This window comes from Papaver somniferum, chromosome 3 (genome assembly GCF_003573695.1).
Source record: "Papaver somniferum cultivar HN1 chromosome 3, ASM357369v1, whole genome shotgun sequence".
Lineage (NCBI taxonomy): Eukaryota > Viridiplantae > Streptophyta > Magnoliopsida > Ranunculales > Papaveraceae > Papaver > Papaver somniferum.
This window is the reverse complement of record NC_039360.1, coordinates 24,121,877-24,138,487: the sequence shown is the minus strand read 5'-3', so window position 1 is coordinate 24,138,487 and position 16,611 is coordinate 24,121,877. Positions and strand designations below refer to the sequence as shown.

The 16,611-nt window shown below is 34.4% G+C and overlaps 2 protein-coding genes across 4 annotated transcripts; both read right to left on the bottom strand.

Annotated features, from left to right (window-relative positions):
• Window positions 1-473: 473 nt before the first annotated feature.
• LOC113355589 (CASP-like protein 2C1) lies at window positions 474-2,512 on the bottom strand. Of its 2 annotated transcripts, XM_026598485.1 has the most exons (4): window positions 2,368-2,512; window positions 1,954-2,279; window positions 1,743-1,869; window positions 474-951 (listed from the first exon to the last, which is right to left on the bottom strand). In XM_026598485.1, the coding sequence occupies exons 2-4, from the start codon at window positions 2,139-2,141 to the stop codon at window positions 691-693; spliced, it is 576 nt and encodes a 191-aa protein (XP_026454270.1). In that variant the 5' UTR covers window positions 2,142-2,279; window positions 2,368-2,512; the 3' UTR covers window positions 474-690. The 2 variants fall into 2 exon arrangements, with proteins under 2 accessions (XP_026454270.1, XP_026454269.1); XM_026598484.1 differs by lacking the exon at window positions 2,368-2,512 and having other exon boundaries at window positions 1,954-2,355.
• A 554-nt stretch (window positions 2,513-3,066) lies between these two features.
• Window positions 3,067-6,485, bottom strand: LOC113355588 (mitochondrial outer membrane protein porin 6-like). Of its 2 annotated transcripts, none has more exons than XM_026598483.1 (7): window positions 6,356-6,485; window positions 5,879-5,947; window positions 5,687-5,754; window positions 4,450-4,560; window positions 4,202-4,288; window positions 3,823-4,031; window positions 3,067-3,583 (listed from the first exon to the last, which is right to left on the bottom strand). In XM_026598483.1, exons 2-7 carry the CDS (start codon window positions 5,919-5,921, stop codon window positions 3,280-3,282), a joined length of 822 nt encoding a protein of 273 aa, XP_026454268.1. In that variant the 5' UTR covers window positions 5,922-5,947; window positions 6,356-6,485; the 3' UTR covers window positions 3,067-3,279. The 2 variants fall into 2 exon arrangements, with proteins under 2 accessions (XP_026454268.1, XP_026454267.1); XM_026598482.1 differs by having other exon boundaries at window positions 6,360-6,472.
• Between the last annotated feature and the right edge of the window lie 10,126 nt (window positions 6,486-16,611).

Below are 16,611 nucleotides of genomic sequence, written 5' to 3'. Positions count from 1 at the left end.
CTGTTATTTGTAAATGTCGGCATCACCTACTATAACAATGACAACTATATAAGCTATATCATGTTTTCCTTGTGATTAATTAGATTCCTCTTTCTCCTTCCTCAACATTTCTCTAAAGTCCACCGAATTGTTACCTTCATCGTCCTCCGGCTGGGTACAAAAGAAATAGAATTTGCAAAAATGTACCAGACAAGGATTATATGAAGTCAAAAGAAGAGAATTTAGACGATTATATGAAATCATTAACGATGTTTTTAAGATGAGTGAGGAATCTGAGTTTGACACCATGTGAACGGACAGGGCTGGCAATGAAGCTGCATATTATCTAGCAAGTAGCATTATAAGCATAAAAGTGAGATGAAACTTCAAGAATTTTCTCACGCGCTAAGAGAAATTATATGAAAAGACGCGCACGAGCGTTGCATGATGTATTCAGAGAGCAGTTGGATGAATCAATGGCATCGAAAACAAGGGAAAGCATAACATGTATTTTTTTTCTTCATTTTATCACTAATTTGCCAGTGTTTTTGCACATATGTCCTTGATGGAACTTAAAATCAAATCATTTGGAAACAAATAATTTGGGGACAACAATGTAAGATTTTACTTCAATAAATATTGCAACATCATAGAGCTATGCTTGGCCGTGCCTGACTTGCGCCACACTAAAAACACCCTCTAATGGCATTATCACTTTCGTCGAGGTAGGAAGACAAGGAAGTGATCCTTTGAGGAATAATGCCTAAAAAGGTTGAAAGCTGAGATGGAGGAGATTCCAGCCATCAACAAAGATGCAAGAAAGCCACAAAAAAGAGAACCACCAATCTGGAAACAAAATCTTGTGTATATGTTGCAAAGTTTCAGCCACTGGAAAACGTTTGCACCTGTTATGGCTAATAGAGAAGCTTGAGCTGCCGCCGAATTTGTTGCAAAGCTAACATACGCTGCTATCTGATTAAGCAAACATAACACAAGAGTTATCAAGTGACACTTCGTAAGAGAAAAAGAAAAACTGATTGTGAATCGCACATAGTTTCACTAGATTTTTTCATCAAAAAAAAAATGACAGAATCAGTTACGAGCAAGTGGGGTCAATCGTCCCATTTATCAACGGGCTCCTAAGTAAAAGCTATGTATATATATATATAATTTTTCTCAAAACCAAGGGAGCGATGGTGATTAAGCGAATAATCTGAGAGACACTGTTTGGTGCATAAATAAACAATGTGACGCTTTCTTTCTCGTGGGGTTTCACAATACTACTTGTCAATTGATATAAAGGTTTATCGTTGTCTACGTATCGCCACCAAGAATGGCAACCAACATTGATTGATAGAAAGTAACCTGTACTGCTGCACATATCACGTGTACAAGCATCAACCATTTAAGCTTTTTTTTTTTTTTTTTTTTTGTCAATTATCAATTTATCATACAACTCTCTGTTCACCCACTATGGGTCTCTCATTAACTCCTCAATGGTTGGTATGCAATATCCGTGAATGGGATATGCACAAACAACAACAACTTGCAGTTGGGTGTGTGTAGGTGTTAGTTAGCGAGTGATCTTAATTAACAAAAACCAATTAAGAAGATTTGTGGTTTTAAGAAAGCACGCAAGAAAAAAAAAATCGCAAATTATAATTTTAGCTTCTTCAATGTTTCAGTAATGGAAAATCTGACAACACTTCAATAGGTTGATATTCACATGGATAATTTGATGAAATTTTTAGCAAAGAAATTACCTGATCCAACAAGAAACACAACCAGGCGAGTTTTGGACTAGTCTTGAAGGAAGTTGTTATGAAGAAACATCTAAGTAACTGAATGAAATTATAACCAGCAGCAACTGCTTCCACTATCACCAAAATCCTGAAAAAATAACAAATAAACATCAATATAAGCCTACATGACACACACACACACAACGTTTATGACAGGAGAACTCGTACGTACCCGAGAACATCGAGATCTTTGACAGTAGCTTTCCGATGAAGAACACCAAAAACCAGTTCAGTCTCAGTGTCTAACGCAACAAGACAAGAAGTTATAACTAACGCCACTATACTCACTATTCTCAACAGAATTTCTACTTTCAGAATCACATCCTCATTGCAGTTCTCGTTTCCCTTCGTTAATCTCATCTCTGCGACGATATATATATATCTCTCTCTAGATCTTGTTCTTGTATGAACGAATGATGAGTGCAAGAAGAGTTCTTATTATGGAAGATTTTGTGTGTACTGGTATCCTTTTAGCAGTGAGATGTCCATTAAGACTCTCTAGCACAATAAAGCAGCCAAGAAAGACAGTTAATAAGGTGTACGGGATACAAGCAGTTGGGGAGATATAAATATATTCAGGCCTCACCTGTGTCATTTAATTTTTTTTTGTACCCACTGAAGAATTTTTTTCAGTTACTTGAAGAAGGAACCCATATCACTTTTTCATTTTGGATTCAGTTAATAATGAAGAAGATAACGAAATCTACTGCTGAAACTTGAATGCAATTTTGATGTTGATATATATGGTTAAGGAGTCGTGTCTTGTCTTGTCTAGCTCAGTTTTGAACTAGTCTTTTTTTCCGACTGAACCATGATTATTGTGACCTCAAATGAAGCCCTGCTGAACGGGTAAAGGGTTATAAATGGCACATTGGAAATGACCCAAGGTCCCAAAGCTAATCAATATATCAATTATTTGACGGCCATTGAATGATACTGTTTCCGGTAATGGAAAAAAATAAATGAAAAAAAGATGGTTTGTCAGGTTTGTTCAGCCCAACTCGTGTTTGCTATTGATGCACCTACTGTCAGTTAAGGTGTTAGTATCAGTTGTCCCCATTAGCTTGCTGTGGGGCTGGTCCGATTGGTGCCTACTAGGAGATTGTCAGTTCAATGGCCATTTATACGGCATACCGCACGCCGGCCATGTAATACGGCTAAGCTTCAATCCCCTTGGTCAAAAGGTCCTCAGCCACAGCTCTTATTGCTACGACTTGTAAGTCAATTTCAACAATCAAGGATAATCCATAGAACCCCATAATATAATCAGAGCATATATCAAGACTTTGACAAAGCAAATGAATTATAGTCAAAACTAGTCGCCAGTAGGACTTGTCACCCATCTGCGGGGCTCGAAAAAATCATAACAGAACATGTTCATGTCATTCATCTACTTCTTTTACCTACTTCTGATTCAGAAACTATAACAGTCTATCGATATATTTTAAGAGAAAAAAAAGTGACAGCGAAAGAGCAGTAAGAATCACAAAATAAATTTCTAAGGCTTGAGGGTAAGAGCAAGACCGAATTTGGTTGGATCGATGTTATTGCGGTCGTACTCTGCTGAGGCTGTAACCAAAGATTTCGGCCTCCATTCGTGCTGGCAGAGCATTGAGATTTTTCCGTTGTCACAGTAGCGTGTCTTGATGACCGTAGAAGGATCAAGAGGATAGGAGCTTCCAATGGTAAAACTGTTTTTGTATGTGGAAAACCTGTGAGTCATTTCAGCAGCAATTGTAGCACCAGTGGCGGGATTCACTGAATGAATATAAGATGCCCTCAATGCTTCTCCTTTGTCCGCCCTACATTTTAACAAAAATGAAGTAAGACTCAAATTCAAGGACTATTTCATGATTTAATATGGTATAATTCTATAAATCAGAAGTCACTTCCAATGATTCGAGCAACCAAATAAAATCTATTATCAACATTTGGGCAATAAGTTGTAACTTGTGAAGATATGAGAACTATAACATAATAACTGAGGAAAAAACGTAACAAGAATAACAACAGTAATGGTTTGAGAGTACAGATTACATACAAGACGAGACCAGCAGAGAAATCAGGGGTGTTCAAACCAACTGCGGCATTGTACTTGGTTAATGTGGCGGTTGTAGAATCAAACCCAACTTCAGCACCAATACAGAAATCCTTAGTTCCAAGAGTTGCTGCGAGCTCCAGTTGTGGGCTGGATGTCAAACCAATACTGGAATTGATAGCTGCGTGAGGGTGGAGGTACTGCATATCTAGCTGAGGTAACAAACGAAGAAAAGAACCAAGTAGTCAAAATTATTGTTATGATATACTACTCTCCATAGTTCTAGAAATCAGATAGCGAGATAGAAAGAGGGGGAATCATAGTTAATAGCACGTGGAAGGCATATAATAGTTATGTGTATATTAGTCATCAAACTACTTACCTTGCCAGACTTTTGATCGGGTATTTTGAAGTTCAGTGCTACTTTGGTACATGGAAGAACCTCATTCAGGGTCACTGTTGTTGAGATCTGCAGCAAACAAACTACGTAAATGTCGTACTCTATGAAAAATGTGGCCACCCCAGAAATCACTGCAGAATGAACCACAATATTCTCTAGCGTGGACATTCATGAATGTGAAAAGGACAAAGGAAGGTTGGTTCTGGTAATGGAAGGTTGCAGGGCCTTACACTAGAGCCTGTGTCAACTTTTACATCCACCGTAGTACCACCAGTCTTGTACTGCGTACTTACATCACCCACAAAAAACTGATCTTTCTTCAAACCATTAGCTGTTAACCCCTGCAACAGAAAATGACCATGCTTAGAAGGCGGAAAAATGTACCTCAATAAAGATAGCACTTTTCAGGAGTAAAATGTCAGCAAAAGATCTAAGAAGCATGTGTTTTCTTTCTAAAAAAGTATTTATATACAGAATAGTGCTTCAAACCGTGAAAGGGTGCTTGTGCATTGAGCAGTTAATATCAGGAATCTAGGATGAAATCATTATTTTTCTCTTCAATTGCTTTAAAACTTCAAGGGGTTGGTACAACGCAATTTATGATTTCAAGGCACAGGCAAAACCTAATTTGAATAAAATGGATATGATATAAGTTGATTCAGGATTATCCCAACAGGTCCAGGCATCACATGATCATATTATATAATCCTCCTCCACATAAAGATACCATGTATCCCAGCGAACGGAATGCTGATCTACTACAAGGCATAGGCGAACATAAAAACACTCATGCAAATTGAAACCTACATAAGTTTAAGTGATGGGTCACCATCTACTAAGACAGGCATCTAGTACCAACTATGTCACTAGTACATGTAACTATGTAAGCCATAGAAAAAATCGAAAGATGTTTATATGTCAAGAAGCATGTTGACCCTACAGCAGAACACAATTGGCACTTACTAATATATATATATATATATATGGGAGGTAATGTTTCTGGGCAAGGTCCCTCGCACATTGCCTCACCTCGCCTAGAGCACAGAACAACATTAGTAGATACAGCGTACGACTCTATATAGTAGTCCAAGGATATGATGCAATTAGGAAAAGTATACTATGACATCGTGACATCGACCATTTTTATAGCCCATTCCAAGCGTACACTATATTTAAAGCCACCATGCATTGTGTCATCAACATCTAAAAATCATGTGATTATGTAAATTATAAATGAACAAAATCAGAAGTATAACTGCAAACAATTTATCATACTTGACAACTGTAGTACTAGCTCACATGGTAGATAAAGTAAAACAGTACGAGAGTACTAGCTCACATGGTGGATAGAGCAAACAATACAAGCAGCAAAGTAGTTAACAGTGAAATACTGAACCCTAGTAAAGGACGAGAGAACAGAAGTAACTGCAATAACCATTCCTAAAGTTGAAAACATGCTGCACTTACCATCCCATTATTGCTCGACATTGTTAGAGTAAACTTCTGATCGAAATTGTAATCTCTGGTTAAAAGATCTGCATTGGAGCAATACGAGTTCTCAACAACAAATAATTCACAAATTTACTAATTCTGGAAACACTTGTGAAAGAAAATCATTCATGTTAATTCACAGAAGCATGACAAAAAAAGGCAACATACCTTTCGCTCTTTTACCGATATCTGAAAATGGTGCCGGCCCCATCTTTAAAAGTTGTGTATTCAACAAATCTGTACAAGCCAAATATAATCTTCAGGACAAGACTCCCATCTCCATACTCAGAATTTAAGATAGAACCCAGAATATAGACATTCTCATTTTCAAATATACACCTTTGGACAGCATTCCCTTAATACCCCAACATAATCATGTTTTAACATTAAAGTTGTTATATTGATTTGAGCTGTTTTTTTCAGTCTAAAGGTCCAATCAATCAAACCCCAAACCCAATAATAAAAATCAAATTCTACAGAACCCCAGTTTAATTCATAGAAAATCAAAGAACAATTTTGATGAAAGTAGGAATCTTTTCTCTTCTATACAGTAGAACTAACAACAGTACAAACTCTAAAAGATATGTAATAAAATTAAATAAACTGATAAGAGAAAAGGATTAAACCCTCGAATCTTCAACTTACTTACAGAGAGGATGAAGACGATTGATCTCTGATAGAAGATTGATTTAGCAGCTTAAACCTCGAAGCTGCTAACTTAGCAGGCGGATTGCGGCAGACAAAGAAGAAGAGGAGGTGACTTCAAGAAGAAAACAAAATTATGACGAGATAGACTTAAGGGGGGCTAGCTTAGAATATGAAATTACAGTACTGCCATCACCAATTTGAATAAGGGCTATTTATGTCATTTTGGAACTCCGGACGGGTGTTTCATTGGTACCACCATGCCACCACTGAAGCACGGTGGTCTAAGGCATGATGTAAATACTACCGCATTATCTCAGCTAGTCGAGCCTTCGCCTTACATGACAAGGAGAAGTGAGAACTACTGTCTCACCGATTTTTCTAAATTATCTCAACCAAAAATTCACAGGCGAAAAAGTTTATGCGGGCATCCATTCCTTCAACGCTAGTTGCGAACCGTGTATAATGTTTGGTTCATAAATGGGTAGTCGAACTAGCCAATTGAACATTAAGCTTAACCATTTTCATATAACATTTTAAGACTTTTCTTAAATCACAAATGTGATCAATTATGGCTATATGTGTTCTTAGAGAATTATTCAAATACTGATTATCTCATAGAAATAATTTTGATGCATCTGAAAATATACGACAGAGTAAATACGTGTATCTAGTATGTGGACTGTACGTGTTCGTGAATATTCTTGTCATAGTACGTGTACCCTTAAGAAAAAGATCTAGTTCAGGAAGTCACAAATTATTTATGGTATACGTACTAGGTATGCGTACCTTTCCGATTTTGAAACCAACAGATCTTTTAAGGTTTGCATACTAGGTATGCGTACCTTTCCTGGCTCACGAGTCACAGACTTTCTATGGTATGCGTAACAAAAAAACGCTGCCGAACTATAGTTACGCTAGTACGTGTACTGGGTACATGTTCCGCGGCTCCGGACTTATAACAATTTTCCTAGTATGTGAACTGATATGCATATTGTCCTTTATCCAGGTTAACAGTGGTTCTATATCTCTCGAATAATCAATATGAAATATTCTCGAATAACATCAATGACACATATTACCATTCCAGACTATTTTCAAATGATTAAATCTTGAATCATAATTTAGATCATGAGCAATAAATTGTTCTTAACCAAATTCATCAAGTATGAACAAATGTTCTTAAGCTTCGCATATTTCAAGATAAACTTGACTCGAAATTTCCGTTATGCATGTATTGTCTAATTCAGTCATGTGACGATGTCTCATAGATATAGAAAGGTGAAAACTTGAGAAATAGGTGGTCCAGTCTTCACTTACCTTTGTTGAAGAAGTTCTTCAGATCTCCTGTTGATCTTCACCTTCAAACGGTAGAACGCAGTGATATCCGAATCACAACTACACACTTCTATCCTAATCCGAGACTTGACTAAATGTAGACTAGATATCAAGATATAGTTTTGACAACTAAATTTGAAAACAATCTTGAGAAAACAACATTTGTGAGTTCGACCGAGCAATGCTCTAACAATCTCCCTCTTTGTAAATTTTTATGACTTTGTCGAAAAAATTGTGCACTGATTCATTGTTTCCCATGGAAAAAGTTTCAAACTCACAACGAAGAGTTTGCAGTTTCACAGTAATAACCTTATTAGTACCTTCATATTTTCCTTGCAACACAGTTCATGCTTCTTTTGCAGTTAGAAATATTTGAAAAAATTGAATCATCGAAACCCTCTTGTATGAATGACAAAGCTTTTACATCTTTCTTCATTTTTTCTCTATACTCATTCCTTTGTGCTGCAGTGATCCTTTCATTTGGATTCATTTCATCATAACCATTTTCTACTAATTCCCGTAAATCATGATAAATAAAAATTATTATCAACTTAATAGACCAAAATTTGAAATTATCACCTTTGAAATAGGTATGTGTGGTTGCGGAAGCGTTCCATTAGTTGCCATCTCCACAGGATCGTCTGGCTCTCGATGCCAAATATAGAAAATCTAAAAAACAAAATATTTATGGAAAAGATAAACACAAAACTCTTAAAAGATCTACATTGCTAAAACTCCGATACACTTTTCATGGATAAAAACCTGCCTTGAATAGGTTGTACAAAAAACATAAAGACTAACCATAATTTGACCCAATAACATTAAACTCCTAAATTTTAGGAACTAACTCCCACTTCTAACAAACACGTTTAGCTCCCTTGATATTAGATCATATCAAACGTTTTGTGTAGACTAAATCAATTAACAAATAACACAGATACTTAAACATTAAACCGTGTTTGGATTACTAATTCTAACACCTTCCCTTAATTAAAACACATTTAGTTCCGTGTTGTCTTTACCATTACATCGTTCATTAACTTCATACATATGCAAACCATCATCATCATATATATCAACAACATTTTTAATTGTTTTCCATGATCACCATCATCATCATACATCAATATAAAATCATCGTCGTCACGATCTTCATTTTCATCATTGCTAGTTGATCAACATCTCGCATCATCTCAACTATCCTAACATATTATGCAAATCATATGTGCATCTTCATCAAAATCATCATCATCATTTTCAGAAATCGTTGTTTTCCAACTTTTCATCATCACAGCTAGAAACCCATGTTTTCTAACCCAAAAACATTTTTTAAATGGAAACCCTTGTTTTTCAGATAGAAAAAAATAATCATTTTTCTACTTCAACAAGTAAACAATTGTTTTTTTAAAAGAAAACTCTTAAACACCATTTTTCTAAATATTACTTTTCTCTCATAACATATCAAAACTTCATTTCAACAAAGTTTCTCAAAACATTTTTCTTAACCCACAAAAACAAGCAAAAAAATTTGCCATCTCCCGAGGATCACATGGCTCTTGATTCCAAATGTAGAAAATTCGATTATGAAAAAATTGAATATTGAAAAGAAATTTGTTAAAGCAAAATACTTCAACATTCTCCATTGCTAAAACTCTGCTACACTTTTCATAGATAAAAACCTCCCTTAAATAGGTTGTACAAAACACATAAACACTAACCATGATCTGACTCAATAACATTAAACTCCTAAATTTTAGGAACTAGCTCCCACTTCTAACAAACACGTTTAACTCCCTTGATACTAGGTCATATCACACATTTCGCGTATACCAAATCAATTAACAAATAACATAATTACTTAAACATTAAACCGTGTTTGGATTACTAATTCTAACACCTTCCCTTAATTCAAAAACGTTTAATTTCGTGTTGTCTTTACCATTGCATCATTCATTAACTTCATACATATGCAAACCCTCATCATCATACATATCAACAACATTTTTAATTATTTGCCACGATCACCATCATCATCATACATCAATATAAAATCATCGTCGTCACGATCTTCATTATCATCATTGCTAGTAAGAATGTGCGATTAAGATGATTTTAAGGTAGAAACCCTACACTTTTATTTTTCGACAACAAACACCAAGCACATATCTGAATCATGGCTACAGATATACCTAGAGTTATACCAATTATTGATATGGAAACCATTATTGATCATAAGTATGCTAACGTTTTCAATGAGAAATATCTTAATGGTCCGACGACAGTTGTGAAAGAGAATTTCCATCTAGTGAAGGGTGGAAATCTTGATTTGGATCACGTGTTGAAGGTGGTCGCGATATCTGGGAGTGAGTATACAGTTTACCAACCACATGTGTGCACCCTGCATCAATTTCTCAATGTTAAGAAACATGGGCATGATGTTAATGATATCAAGTGCACTGATGAGGAAAAAGAGGCGGTGAGGGAGACCGATTTCTCGGATGCGTGTGATCGACATAAACCACGGTCCATTGTACTTTAAAAAGACATGTTGTATGCGAAGGCAGAATTAAAATCTAAAGTATTTTTTCATGGGAATTTTACGTTAGAAAATATCGTACTGTGCCTAGTCGGGAAAGATATCAGATCCAAGGTGACGCATGTGATGGATGGATACGATGGTGGGAGTACAGAACAAGAAAATAATACTTCTGATAAGAAGGGTTCAAAAGAAGTTGATGCAGTAGGCACACACAATGAAAATGTGAGGCCAGAAGAAGGGCAGTCTAGTGTACCTTATGGCAGAGAGAGAAAATTTGACGAAGCTAGTAGGAGGAATACATAACATGTAGAATATGGTAAATAGAAGTATACACGTGCTTTGCTGAGTCATTGTCAGCCTACACGTGTTGATCATATATGCGCTCCTGACATCTGGTAAATATAATTCTTTACCGCCTTTTTCATCTTCCTTCTCTTTAGGACTTCTGTTAGAAGAATTCTTTGTAATAAAGCTATAAATAGCCAAAACCCTTATTGTAATCCTTAACATTGTTTACTAAACCATTCATTGTTCTTACATGGCATCAGAGCCAGGGCAGAGAGGTGATTTGAGAGAGTTACGAAAAAAATTAATGAAGAAGAAAACAAAATTTTATTTTGATGTGTTTGATGTTTGTTTACTGTATAAGTGAAGAATAAAAATTCCTATGATGAAGGAATTTTTTTGGTGAAGAAAAAAAATGATTTGATGATGGAAAATTTTTATGAAGAAAAAAATTTCGGTTAAAATATGTAAAGGGGTTCTAAAATTTTGTTAAAAAAAGACGGGTTTGCTTATTTTGTTTTGCAGGTGTTTGATATTTTGTTGAAAAGATAAATTATGAAGATGCAACTATGCATAATATGTTAGGTTAGTTTCTTAAAATGACGCGACATGCTGATCTGCTAATAATGATGAGGATGTTGATCATCCTAACGACGATGATTTTATGATGAAGTATGATGATGAAGATGATGGTAATGGTGATGGTAGAAACAACAAATCAAAGATGTTGATTTATGATGATGATGGTGGATGATACAACGATGAAGAAAGCAATGAAGTAAACGAGTGATTCTAATTTTTAGGAGTAATTAAACATGTTTTAATATAGAGAATAATGGCTAAATCTTAGGGAATGAATGTGAGAGAGTTAGTAGTGTTTTAGGGTTTTTTTATTTGTAAAGCTTATATAAGGCAAATTTGTGTAAATGAAAAAAATGCAGAAGTTTTATGCATAAAGATTTTTTTTATCAATGTAGATTTTATTTCACTGTCTGTTCAATCTCTCTCTCACTCCTCTCTGTGTTATTTTGGGAAATTCCCACATGTTCGAACTAGTAATTTAAACATGTTTTAATGTTTAAGTATTTGTGTTATTTGTTAATCAATTTGGTCTACATGAAACGTGTGATATGACTTAGTATCAAGGGAGTTAAACGTGTTTGTTAGAAGTGGGAGTTAGTTCCTAAAATTTAGGGGTTTAATGTTATGGGGTCAAATTATGGTTAGTGTTTATGTATTTTGTACAACCTATTTAAGGCAGGTTTTTATCTATGAAAAGTGTATCAGAGTCTAGTAATGTAGATTTTTTTAAGAGTTTTGTGTTTATCTTTTCCGCAAATATTCTGTTCTTTAGATTTTGTATATTTGTCATCAAGATCCAGGTGATCTGCGGGAGATGGCGATTTTTTTGCTTGTTTTTATGGGTTAAGAAAAAACGTTTTGAGAAATTTTGTTGAAATGAAGTTTTGATTTGTACTGTGAGAAAAGTGATGTTTAGAAAAATGGTGTTTAAGAGTTTTCTTTTTAGAAAAAATTTTGTTTACTTGTTGAAGTAGAAGTAATTTATTTTTTGTGTATCTAAAAACAAGGGTTTCCATTTAAAGAATGGATTTGGGTTAGAAAACATGAGTTTCTAGCTATGATGATGAAAAGTTGGAAAACAAGGGTTTCTGGAAATGATGATAATGAAGATGCAAATTTGATTTGCATAATATGTTAGGATAGTTGAGATGATGCGGTATGTTAATCAACTAGCAATGATGATAATGAAGATCGTGAACGATGATTTTATATTGATGTATGATGATGATGATGATTATCGTGACAAACAATTAAAAACGTTGCTGATATATATGATGATGACGGTTTGCAGATGTATGAAGTTAATGAATGATGCAATGTTAAAGAAAACATGGAATTAAACGTGTTTAAATTAAGGGAAGGTGTTAAAATTAGTAATCCAAACACGGTTTAGTGTTTAAGTATTTGTGTTAATTGATTTGGTCTACGAAACATGTGATATGACCTAGTATCAAGTGAGTTAAACGTGTTTGTTAGAAGTGGGAGTTAGTTCCTAAAATTTAGGAGTTTAATATTATTGGGTCAAATTATGGTTGGTGTTTATGTGTTTTGTACAGCCTATTTAAGGCAGGTTTTATCTATGAAAAGTGTCTCATAGTTTTAGCAATATAGATCTTTTAAGTGTTTTCTGTTTATCTTTTCCACAAATATTTTGTTCTTTAGATTTTCTACATTAAATATTTGTGCTTATGTGTAAGTGGTATTACACATAACTGCAAAAGTGTTTATCTTTGGTTAAGAACAGAACATAAAGTTTAGGTTTTATCGTAGTCACAAATATTCTGTTCTTTAGATTTTCTACATTTGGTTAAAAGTTTTGCTTTATATTTTTACAAATTGGAATATGTGGTTTCGGAAGCGTGCTTGCCATCTCCACAGGATCGTCTGGCTCCGATACCAAATGTAGAATTTTTAAGAAAAGAACATAAAGTGTAGGAAGAAACTTGTGAAAATAAAACTCTTAAATATTCTCCATATTATTTCATTTATAGGAACCGACCTTTAATAGGCTTATATGATTGAAAACCCTAAAATTCAAATGTAACTCTTAAACTAACCGTAACATCCAACTCATAATCTTCAGGAACTAAAAAGAAACAAATTAAGCAGATTAATAAGAATAAACTCCTAAAGACCAGGACACTTAACCAACAAATATTATTCAAAATTTAAATAGTCAAAACTAAATCAAAACATAATCTAACCAAATCTTATATTTGAATTATAATTCTAACAGTTTTTACCTCTTATTTTTGAACATGAAAAAGTGATCATAGAATTTGATGTTATCCTGAAAAGAGACAAGATTAGAATCCTAACCTGATTATCCGAGGTAGACGAAAATTTGTCAATGAGATCCTTATATCCTGTAATTACCAAATTCATGTTAGCTTGATCCTCCTTAGAGACACAGTTTTCTCTTGGTCAGAGAAATTTAACTGATCATCTCTTGCTAAAGTACTAGTACTTTGTTTATCAGTTTCTGAGAGAGATCTTGTTAGCTTATCATGAACAACCGATGATCTTACTTTTTCTAAGTCATCTCTTTTTTCAGAAGCTATGTTTATGGTAGTTTCTTTAGATTCGCTATCGCAACATGGAGTAATCTTTCTCAACAACCGTTCGATCTCTAAAAAATTATATTTAAGTTAGACTCAAGTAAAATAATTTTCAATTTTACTTCGGAGTGTTCTTCAAGAAGAATCCTTGTTATAGAATCACGTCCAGAAATTATACCAATGTGATTATTGACTTTTTGTTTCAGCCGATTGACTTCAGAAAACTGAAATTATACACGCTTTAAAATTTCATTACTTTCTTTGGATGCTTCCCGTTCTACTTCAGAGTCAGATTCATCAGTAAGATAATGGGGATAACACTTATCTACATCTAACTGTTTTATGGGAACGGAGTGTTTATTTATACGAGAGTTTGAAAATTCAACTCTTTTACAGAATCCATAACAACGGTTTCTTTTAAACTAGTGGGACATTTATCATAGATTTCGTCTTTGTCCATATAGTCAGATTACTTCAAACACAGACTTATTAGGTCTTAAACGTGTTTTCCTTCTATAATACCAATTGGAAACGTGGGGGTACCAAAATACACCACCAACTTTTTCTTAGGAAACCTAATGAATCTCAGTCAAGGAATAATATTCAGAGTTTATATCTCTTTCCCTCACAGTCATAATGTTACAGAGACAAGTCCATGAACATGATTATACGTGAGAGTACTTGGACGATTCCAAAGATCAATATCTAAGAATCAATCAAGTCGTATCCAAAAATTGCGATGGACTTATCTACTTGAATTGATTTAAATGTACAATATGTGATATTTCAATTATGAAGATAAACAATTTAATATGGAAAAGAAATAACACAGACACCAGAAATTTTGTTAGCGATCGAGGAAACCGGAAATGCAGAAAAACCCCGGGACCTAGTCCAGATTAAACACCAAATTGCATTAAGTCACTACAGACACTAGCCTACTATCAGAACTTCAGGATGGAATGTAGTTGAGACCGAATTAAACCGTCACAGAAATTCAGTTATAGTCGCGCTCTTTATGCTTCTTGAATCCCAACAGGTAGTTGACGTCCTTTATATCCTAAGAGCTGCTTCAACTCAATTGAAGACTTTAAACCAATCTTCCTTCCTCAGATAAGAATATATGTGATTTCCATTCTGATCAAAGATCAAGGTGAGGTAAGAAATCGATTGCAATAGAAAAAGTATAGAAAACCTCAAAATCCGGTCTTATGACTCTAGTACAACATCCTAGATTATTATTCACCTCACAAGTATAAACTTGTGGAATCACAAAGTATGAGAATAAGAAACTTTGTGATTTCTATTTATTTTGTTTTGTTATCAACATAACGTTAGTTGGACCTAGCTTCACGAATTCATAAGTGAAGTATTTTTAATCGCTAAATTCTAGAAGGTTTTTTAAAAAGAGGACAAATCTAGTTTACAACTAGGACACACAAAGATAGTGTCAGGGATTCAAAAATACTAATTGTTTGTGGTTATCCTTTTATAGACTTTCAAGATCAAGGTTGCTTTGGATTTAAGCTAAGGGAGCTTTTTAATCAAACAATCAATAATTACCGTTAGATGAAAAACTTGACTTGAGATTAACATAATACAATACACAATCTGGTCAAAATGAACCATAACTGAACTATGTATAATGCTTGGTTCATAAATGGTTATCCGAATAACATCAATGACGCATATTATTATTCCAGGCTATTTTCAAATGATTAAATCTTGAATCATAATTTAGGTCATGAGCAATAAATTGTTCTTAAACAAATTCATCAAGTATGAACAAATGTTCTTAATCTTAGCATATTTCGACAATGATATTCAAGATAAACTTGACTTAAAATTTCTGTTATGCATGTGCTGTCTTATATAGTCATGCGATAATGTATCATAGATAGAAAGGTAAAAACTTGAGAAATAGGTGGTTCATTCTTCTCGTACATTTGTTGAAGAAGTTCTCCATAGCTCATGTTGATCTTCTCCTTCAAATGGTAGGGCACTGCGATATCCGAATCTCAACTACACACTTTTATACTAATTCGAGACTTGACTAAATGTAGACTAGAAACCAAGATATAGTTTTGACAACAAGCTTGAGATAGCAACACTTGTGAGTTCGACCGAGCAATACTCTAACAATTTTCAGATCAATTCGATTTCATCCATCACTATGTCATTTTTAGGTATAACCGAAGATGTCTTTTTTTTTCAAAACTAGTTCTTGAACCGAGCTGAATCCTTTGATGTCTTCTTCCATATCAAGAATGACCACTTCCTGAGATCTTGAAGAGTTCTCCATGTATTTTTTTTTTTGAGATAGGGATGGAGACGAACAAATATATGATGTATATATATTCATGAACAAGAGAAATAAAGAAGATCCCTTGTTAGGAATAAGAGTACACGGACGTTCGCGGACCGTTTAAAGATAGTTAATGGTTCAACTAAGATCCAAATAAGGAAATACAATATCTGTTTCAGTCATCTCATAACTCGATAATAGAAGTTTCACAAAAAAGACTTTAAATTAGAGCGCATGAAAAAATCAACAAGATACATCAGTTACTTGGAATCAAGATATGACTCAACATTCACATGATGAAGAAAATCATTCTATTTTTAATTAATTTTATTTTTATATAAACAAAATAAAGCACATGATCAGACGATGTCATACAACGAACTTGAGCATCCCACAAATATGATCCTTACAACTCTCAAGTTAGTTTCGAGGATGAATTTGCCCAGAAACTAGGTAATAGAATGAGATGTAATCGTACTACATATATTGAGGGAAGAGTTGTAATTACCTCCTGAGTGTTTGTGCCGTGTATTCCTTACCTTTCTTCGGTTATACCTTATTCCAGGAGATTTAGACATTGACCTTTTTGAGCCTCCATCAGAAGGATTTCTCTGAGGATTAAGTCTAGGACCTCTTGGGACCCGTTCTA

Bases quoted from the DNA above. Each gene is read 5' to 3' on its own strand.
- LOC113355588 (XM_026598483.1), bottom strand. From the start codon at position 5,921: ATGGGGCCGGCACCATTTTCAGATATCGGTAAAAGAGCGAAAG. The intron at 4,032-4,201 runs GTAAGTAGTTTG...TTGTTACCTCAG, and splicing joins CCGATCAAAAGTCTGGCAAG to CTAGATATGCAGTACCTCCA. The intron at 3,584-3,822 runs GTATGTAATCTG...GTTAAAATGTAG, and splicing joins TTCTCTGCTGGTCTCGTCTT to GGCGGACAAAGGAGAAGCAT.
- LOC113355589 (XM_026598485.1), bottom strand. From the start codon at position 2,141: ATGAGATTAACGAAGGGAAACGAGAACTGCAATGAGGATGTGATTCTG. The intron at 1,870-1,953 runs GTACGTACGAGT...TTATTTTTTCAG, and splicing joins AAAGATCTCGATGTTCTCGG to GATTTTGGTGATAGTGGAAG. The intron at 952-1,742 runs GTAATTTCTTTG...TTGCTTAATCAG, and splicing joins TGTGTTTCTTGTTGGATCAG to ATAGCAGCGTATGTTAGCTT.